At 57.5% G+C, this 8,195-nt stretch overlaps 3 protein-coding genes across 3 annotated transcripts; 2 read left to right on the forward strand and 1 right to left on the reverse strand.

The window, feature by feature from the left end:
- Positions 1-497: 497 nt before the first annotated feature.
- On the forward strand, positions 498-2,335 carry ETH_00016560 (uncharacterized protein; the record flags this gene model as incomplete). Its single annotated transcript, XM_013373539.1, has 3 exons — positions 498-1,250; positions 1,763-1,845; positions 2,035-2,335. 3 exons carry the CDS (start codon positions 498-500, stop codon positions 2,333-2,335), a joined length of 1,137 nt encoding a protein of 378 aa, XP_013228993.1.
- A 362-nt stretch (positions 2,336-2,697) lies between these two features.
- On the forward strand, positions 2,698-3,149 carry ETH_00016565 (uncharacterized protein; the record flags this gene model as incomplete). Its single annotated transcript, XM_013373540.1, has 2 exons — positions 2,698-2,739; positions 2,988-3,149. 2 exons carry the CDS (start codon positions 2,698-2,700, stop codon positions 3,147-3,149), a joined length of 204 nt encoding a protein of 67 aa, XP_013228994.1.
- Positions 3,150-3,976: 827 nt separating this feature from the next.
- ETH_00016570 (cell differentiation protein rcd1, putative) lies at positions 3,977-7,677 on the reverse strand (the record flags this gene model as incomplete). Its single annotated transcript, XM_013373541.1, has 7 exons — positions 3,977-4,118; positions 4,360-4,431; positions 4,784-4,944; positions 5,475-5,677; positions 6,322-6,437; positions 6,893-7,268; positions 7,446-7,677. 7 exons carry the CDS (start codon positions 7,675-7,677, stop codon positions 3,977-3,979), a joined length of 1,302 nt encoding a protein of 433 aa, XP_013228995.1.
- Between the last annotated feature and the right edge of the window lie 518 nt (positions 7,678-8,195).

Consider the following 8,195-nt stretch of genomic DNA (forward strand, 5'->3'; position numbering starts at 1 on the left):
CTGCTGCTGCTGCTGCTGCTGCTGCTGCAGGTTGCTCTCTCTTGCTGCTGCAGCAGGTGTTGCTGCTGCTGGAAAAGAAGCTGGAAGGTTTTGTGTGGCTTTCGACCGCGAGCTGCTGCTGCATGCGGAGCCGCAGCAGCTGCTGCTGCTGCTGAGGTGTATAGACACCCAGGAGCAACTTGAAAAGGAGTCACTGCAGCAAATCATGCGGTGCGCTGCCCCTTCTGCTGCTGCTGCTGCTGCTGCTGTTTAATCTGGTTGCTGCTGTTGAAGCGCAGTTTTGTGGTGCTGATGCTGCTGCTGCTGCTGTTTAATCGGGTTGCTGCTCTTGAAGCGCAGCTTTGTGTTGCTGCTGTTGCTGCTGTTGCTGCTGCTGCTGCTGCTGCAGGCGGCTGCACTGTTTTGCTGCACTGGGTTTGCTGTCTCCTGCGGAGGAGACAGCAGGCCTTCGGGTGTATGCGCAGCTGGGCCTGCGGCACAGCAGCTTCTGCCGCCACATGCTGCAGCGGCTGCAGCAGCAGCAGCAGCAGCAGCAGAAGCAGGGGCTCGCAGAGGCCGACAAGCTGCAGCAGCAGCGCATGCAGCAGCGCGTCTTGCTGCTGCACTTCCTGCAGCAGCTGCTGCTGCGGCACCGCCACGCGCTAGCAGCAAAGCCCGAGCTGGCTTTACAGCTGCTGCGCGCTAAGCGCCGTCTGCTGCTGCAGCCTTTCGACGTTTCGCATCAGCAGCAGCAGCAACAGAAGCAACAGCAGCAGCAGCAACAGAAGCAACAGCAGCAGCAGCAACTAAACACCGCAGAGGACTTTGTAGCTGAAGCGACTCGGCTAGTGGAGACAGCCTCTCCGCAGCAGCAGCAGGAGATCCTTTCCTGTCAGCTTATTTCCTGCAGCAGCAGCAGCAGCAGCAGCAGCAGCGTCGGCGCGCTGCAGCGCGAGCTGTACAGACACCCCAGCTACGCTGTGGGGTTTGGAGCGCCTGGAGACAGCCGAGCTGCTGGCAGCAGCAGCAAAGTGCTGCCATTTGTGTCTTTGAGGATTCACGAGGCCTTGCGAACAGCAGATGCTGCTGCTGCTGCTGCTGCTGCTGCTGCTGCTGCTGATCAAGACCCCGCAGCAGTCGCCGCTGCTGTTGCAGCTGCTGCAGCAACGGGAGAGTCCTTTGAAAGGCAGCAGCAGCAGCAGCAGGGACACGTGGCAGCAACAGAGCTCACTGCTGGGCAGGCAGCAATGGTCCTGGATGCTTTGCTGCAGGTGAGCTTTTGCTGCTGCTGCTGCTGTTGGCAGTGTGGATGCAGTTGCCTGCGGTGGCTCTGCTGCTGCCATTGGCGCCGTTGCAGCTGGTCTTTATGCAGCCAGCAGCAACAGCAACAGCAGCAGCAACAGCCGCATTTGCTGCTGCTGTTGCTGCTTGTGCAACGTGCCTGGCGTCCAAGCCTGCTGCAGCAGGTGCTGCTGCCGCTGCTGGTTCAGACTTTGGTGCTGCTGCTGCTGCTGCTGCTGGTTTGTGCTGCAGCTGAAGTACCACCACGCGTGGCCCGAAGTGCCAGCTGCTGCTGCTGCGCTGCTGCAGCAGCTCAGCAGCAAACCGGAGCTGCTGGATCTGCTAGACCCTCGGCAGGCGAGCTGCTTTTTGCTGCTGCTGCGTCTCTTTTTCTTTTCCAAAATGCTGCTGCTGATTGTCTCCTTGCTGCTGCTGCTGTGTCTCTTGTCTCTTTTAAATGCTGCTGCTGCTTCTCTCCTTTTGCTGCTTCTTCTCCCCACAGGTTGTTGCTGTTGCGCTGCTGTGTGGGGAGCTGCGGAGACACCTGAAGGTCTCCGCCGAATTTCTGGAACGGCTCACCAGGCGGTGAGGCGCAAACCCTAAACCCTAAACCCTAAACCCTAAACCCTAGGCATATTTATCAGCAGTTTGCTCCCGTTGGTTGGTTGTTTTTCTATGTCTTTGCTGTCTTAGTTTGCTTCCTCTCCCTGTGGCCGCACTTCACACCTGCCGCCGCTGCTGCTGCTGCTGCTGCTGCTGCTGCTGCTGCTGCAGGTTCACGGGGGACCTTTGCTGCTGCTTGCTGCCGCCGCCTTTGGTGTCTCTTTTCCTGCGCTCGCTGCTGCATGCATGCACTTTCAAGACAACAGAAAAAGGCAACAAAGCTTTTATTAAAATCCGCAGGACGCAGCAGCACCCGCTGCCCTGGCTGCACCAGCAGCCCCCTGCTGCTGCTGCTGCTGCTGCGGGTGCTGCTGCTGCTGCTGCTCCGCCTGCAGCAGCAGGCGCAGCAGCGCAGGGACGGTCCCTCGCCCTGCAAATCGCTTACTACGTTTGTGCGCACGTCTATGAGTAAGCCTAGCAGCAGCAGCAGCCGCAGCAACAGCAGTAGCAGCAACAGCAGCAGCAGCAGCAACAGCAGCAGCAGCAGCAACAGCAGCAGCAGCAGCAACAGCAGCAGCAGCAGCAGCAGCCAGTGCTGCTGCTGCTTCCACTGCCATACCAGCAGCTGCGGCCTAACTTCCCGCGCATACTAGAATTCCTCTTTGCGCAACTTAGCCCTAGACCCCAAACCCTAAACCCCAAACCCTAAACCCTAAGGTGTGTGTCTGCAGATTCAGCCTGAAGGACCTTTGCTGCTGCATGCGCTCGCTGGCTTATTTGGGGCTGCAGCAAAAAGAATTTTTTGAGGCTTTTTTTCCTTATCTCACAGAACGCATGACGCAGCTAGCCAAAGCAGACGTTGTCAACCTGAGCGAGGTCTGCTGCTGCTGCTGCTGCTGTTGCTGCTGCTGCTCCCGCTGCTGCTGCTGCTGCTGCTGCTGTAGCTGCTGCTGCTCCCGCTGCTGCTGCTGCTGCTAGTGCTGTTGCTGCTGCTGCTACTATTGCTGCTATTGCTGTTGCTGCTGAAACTCGCAGACACGTGTGCGGCAAGGCGCCACACACGCAAGCTCTACCGTTCCTATCCGCTGCTGCTGTTGCTGCTGCTGCTGCTGCTGCTGCTGCAGGCTTTGAATCGCGTGGGCTTGCTTGACCAGCGCTTTGACTTTTATCTGGCGAGGCAGTGGCAGACTCTTCTTGCTGCTGAGGACAGATACGACGACGAGGACGGGCTGCAGCAGCAGCAGCAAAAGGGCAGCAACCAGCCCCCGCTAAAGCGGTATGGCTGAGCTGCTGCTGCAGTTTCAGCCACTGCTGCAGCAGCAGCAGCAAAAGGGCAGCACCAGACCCCCGCTGAGGCGATTTGGCTGAACTGCTGCTGTTGCAGTTGCTGCTGCAACAGCAGCAGCAGCAGAAGGGCAGCAACCAGGCCCCGCTGAAACGATTTGGCTGGACGGCTGCTTCCGTTGCAGCTGCTGCTGCAGCAACAGCAGCAGCAACGGCAAAAGGGCAGCAACAAACCCCCCGCTAAAGCGACCTGGCTGAACTACTTCTGCTGTTGCAGCTGCTGCTGCAGCTGCTGTTGCTACGGCCCCTCTGCAGCTCCAGCTACTGTTCCTATGGCAACAGCTGCTGCAGCTGCTGCAGCTGCCGTGCTGCAGCTGCTGCAGCAGCCCCTACTCTGCTTCCAACGAGCTTTTATTGTGCCTAAGTGTATAGACAGCATGGAGAGCAGCTGCAACAGCAACGGCTGCTGCAGCAGCAGCAGCTGCAGCAGCAGCAGCACCAGGAGCAAAAGCAAAAAGAACTACTACAGGGGTCTTTACAAAAAGCAAGAAACTGCAAGCTGTTTTTCATACAAACGCTGAAAACCCTAAACCCTAAATCCCAAACCCTAAACCCTTGGTCCTGAATTACTGCTGCGCGCGACCGCAGCTGAGCTGCTGCTGCGCTGCTGCTGCATCTGTAGCTACGAGCTACAGCGCCGAAAAGCAGCTGGTGCAGCAGCAGCAGCTGCTGCTGCTTCTGTATAGATGCTCAGCAGCAGCAGCAGCAGCAGCGGCTGTAGCGGATTCCGCAGCAGCGGCTGCTGCAGCTGTTACTGCTGCACTTGCTGCTACTGCTGCAGCTGCTGCTGTTGCTGAATCTGCTGCTGCTGCTGCTGCTGCTGCGGGGGACTCGACACTGCATGCAGCAGCTGCATCAGCCACTTCTTCGTTGCAGGATCATCTTTAAGACTCGCGTGCAGCTCCGGGTTCCTGCAGCACACACCGCACACCTGCTGCTGCTGCTGCTGTGGTTGCTGCTGCTGCTACTGCAGGTGCTGCTGCTGCTGCTGCAGTTTGCAGCAGAACTGCTCCGGTCGCTGCACTGCAGGTGACTGCTGCTGATGCACAGCTAGCTGCAGCAGCTGATGGGCAACCGATGTTCGCTGCTCCTGCTGCTGCAGTTGCTGCTGCTGCTGCTGCTCCTGCTGCTGCTGCTGCTGCTGTTACTGACTTGAGAGCATCTGGAAGACACTGTCTTAAAGCCTCTCGCGCCCTCGAGTTATCCGACAACCGGAGATAGCACCTGCACGGACCAAACCCTAAACCCTAAACCCTAAACCCTCAACCCTAAACCCTACACCAAACAGAAAACCCTATTTGGAAGTTTTCACTACTGTCTGCGACCAGCCCAGACACTTTTCAAAGCCGCCCAGCAGCCCGCGGCAGTGCCCTGCGCAGCAGCTCCCTAAACCCTAAACCCTAAGCCCTAGACCCTAAACCCTAGACCCTAGACCCTAAACCCTGAAGCCTAATCCGCGCGTCCTGCGTAGGCCTGCGCTCCGTTGCCCTTCTCCGCGCCGTAAACCCTAAACCCTACAGCCCAAACCCTAAATCCCAGACCCCAAACCCTAAACCCTAATTTAGGGTTTGCAGACCTGACGACGTGTTTGAGGAGGCGGTTGGAAGGACAATCCACCACCCCCGTGACCATGTTGCAAAGAACTGTAGAGACAGCATAAAACCTTTCTGCTGTTGCGCAAATGTAAGAAAGTCCCACTTCGTCCAGCAGCACCTTCTGCACTATGAACGTCGCCACCTGCAGCAGCAGCAGCAGCAGCAGCAGCAGCAGCGGCGGCGGCGGCGGCGGCGGGCGCAGGGGAGCAGCAGCAAGCGCGGAAGCAGCAGCAGCAGAAGCGGCAGCAGCAGCAACAGAGCAGCAAGAGAGCTTAGTGATGCGCTCCGCGAGGCGTCCTGGGCGAAGCTAGGCTAGGGCTTTGCGTTCGCAGGGAACCCTACTTTAGGGTTTAGGGTTTAAGGCTTCCGCGGGCGATGCGCAGCAGCTGCAGGGAAGCTGCAAGCTGCTTGCTTCTCCGGTTTAGGGTTTGCTGGCCCATGCCCCCTGTGTGTTTGAAAATTAGGGTTTAGGATTAAGGGTTTGGGGTTTAGGGTTTGGCGGCACTGGGGCGTTCTGCGTCCGCGCCCCAGCAAGGGTTTAGGGTTTAGGGTTTAGGGTTTGGGCTTGAGGGGGCGTGGGAGTTCCGCCTCAGCGAGCGCCTGGGCGCGGCGCGGGCGCTAGGCACCCAGAGCCCAGGGCCTAGGGTTTAGGGTTTAGGGTTTAGGGTTTACGGTTTTGGAGAGTTCGGAGCCAGTTTCCATGATGCGGAGACACAAAGGCACTATTTCCGTTTGCAGCAAAAAGGAAACCACCGAAGGGTCGTCGGCCTTCACGAGGGCCCCAATAACCCCCAAACAAGTGAGTCGCAAATATTCAAAAGGTCTTGTTTTCGAAACAGTGTTTAAAAACGGATACAAAAACAAGGGAATGTGCGCTGCAGCAGCAGCAGCAGCAGCAGCAGCAGCAGCAGCAGCGGCGGCAGTGCGCGGCGGTCGCGGCGGCGGTCGCGGCGCGGAAGGACATGCCCGGGATGCAGCGCAAGCAGCACAAGCAGCAGCAACGGCGAAACAGCAGCAGCAGCAGCAGCAGCAGCAGCAGCAGCAGAGCAGCAGCAGCAGCAGCACACACACGGGCAGGCCGGTTGTCTCAACGAAACTGTCTCCATGTAAATGGCGCAGTGGAAGCGCAGCAGCAGAACGCGACTGCAGCAGCAGCAGCAGCAACAGGGACTGTGGGAGCAGCGGCAACAGCACCAGCAGCAGCAGCAACAGCAGCAGCACTTCAGGCAGCAACCCGACGCAGCGCAACTTTCAAATGGAAATGAATCAAAGAGGAAAAGAAACAACAAAAAAGAAAAACACAAAAAGAATAAAAAGAACAAAAAGATAAGAAAGAAAAGAAAAAAACAGAAAAACCAAAAAGCAAAAGAGCAACAACAGCAGCAGCAAAGTGGCAGAAAAAAGAGAGGAAAAAAAAGACGAAAAGATTTTAAAAAAATAATAATAAACAAACAAATAAAATTATTTAATTAATTAATTAATTAAAATAAAATAAATTAAATTAAAATAAATAAATTACCATTCAGCAGCAGCTGCCGCGTCTCCTGGTGAGAAGCAACACACTGCAGCAAAGCCAAAGAGTTGCAAACCCTATTTGAGGCCTGGGTGGTCAAGGAGGGGGGGGACAAAAAAGGACTGCAGCACAAACCCTAAACCCTAAACCCTAAACCCTAAACCCTAAACCCTAAACCTTAGAACTACCTAGTTGCCAGGGTGGTTGTTCACCGGCGCAGTGCCTGTAATATAACAAAGCTCTAAACGGTAAACCCTAAACCCTGAACGCTAAACCCTAAACCCTAAACCCTAAACCCTAGACTCGACGTTCTGGACAACTGGGAGGCTTAGCATCCCCAGACCCTGGCTGCGTGTGCCCCGCCTGGCCCCCGCTGAGGCTCTCGGGTTAAGGGTTTAGGGTTTAGGGTTTAGGGTTTAGGGTTTAGGGTTTGCTGCAGCATCTCTTCCTGGCGACGAAGCCGGAGGGGTCCACCGGGAACCACCGGAGGCGGAGCCCCTGCATCTGGCCCTCGTGTTCCGCGTGCAGCGCCCAGGCACTAGGGTTTAGGGTTTAGGGTTTAGGGTTTAGGGTTTACTAGGCGGAAATGATTTCCTGCAAAATGGCCGCCATGGTCCCGAAAGAGTGCCACAGCAGCGGCGCCAAGTCCGGATAAGTTTCTCTTCTTTTGGAAAGTTCGAGAAGAGCAAATTCTCTTTTTGCTGCTACGGAAAGATCCAAAACTAGTTGGCAAATCCTTTCCTGCTGCTGCTGCTGCTGCTGCTGCTGCTGCTGCTGGTGCTGCTGCTGGTGCGGCGGCGGCGGCGGCGGCTGCGGCGGCGGCGGCGCCCCCACGTGCTGCGCCGCCTGCTGCGGCGGGGGCGGCGGCGGCAGCTGCTGCTGCTGCTGCTGCTGCTGCTGCTGCTGCTGCTGCTGCTGAGGGTCTTCGACGGGCAGCTCCCCTCGCAACGGCCCTGCAACACAAGCAGCAAACCCGTCCGCAGTCCAGCAGCAGCAGCAGCAGCGAAAGGAGCAGCACCAGCAAGAGAGCAGCAACAACAGCGGCGAAAACGGCAGCACCAGCAACAACGGCAGCAGCAGCAGCAAAAGGAGCAGCAGCAGCAGCAGCAGCAGCGGCACTACATTCCTACCAGATCGCTGAGATGGGCCCTGGCCAGCAGCAGGCAGCAACTGCTGCTGCTGCTGCTGCTGATCCTGCAGCTCTTGCTGCAGGTGCTGGTGCTGCGGCATGTGCGGCTGCTGCGGCATATGCGGCTGCTGCTGAAGCTGCTGCAGTTGGTGCTGCTGCAGCTGCAGCTGCTGCTGCTGAATGTGCTGCTGCAGCTGCTGCTGCAGTTGCTGCTGCAGCTGCTGTTGCTGCATCCTGAGCGAACGTCCCTAGCTAAAACAAATACAAAAATGCATTGAAAAGGTCATGCCGTGCAGCAGCAGCCGCTGCTGCTGCCGTTGCCGCTGCTGCTGCTGCTGCTGTTGCTGCAGCTGCCACTATCGTGCTGCAGCTGCCGCTCTGGCGTTGCTGCTTCTCCCAAAGCTGTTGCTGCTGCTGCTGCTTCTCCTGTATGTGCTGCTAACGTCAATAGCGGCCCAAGATGCTTTGCTGCTGCTGCTGCTGCTGCTGCCGCTGCTGCTGCTGCTGTAATGGGAGTTTCGTTGTAGGCACACGGCACAGTGAGAACCCTGAATTGGCACTGCTTCCGCTTCTGCTGCTTCTGCTGCTGCTGCTGCTGCACGAGCCGCAGGCTGGGCACAGAGGGCGCTGAGAAGCTGCTGCTATTGCTGCAGCTTCTGTTGCTGCTGCTGCTGCCTGGCGTTTCCCCTTTATGTCACTTCCACAATGGCGCGCTGCTCCGTTTCTGCTGCTGCTGCTGCTGCTGCTGCTG

The sequence above is a fragment of the Eimeria tenella genome, genomic scaffold (assembly GCF_000499545.2).
Source record: "Eimeria tenella Houghton genomic scaffold, Eth_scaff150, whole genome shotgun sequence".
Lineage (NCBI taxonomy): Eukaryota > Apicomplexa > Conoidasida > Eucoccidiorida > Eimeriidae > Eimeria > Eimeria tenella.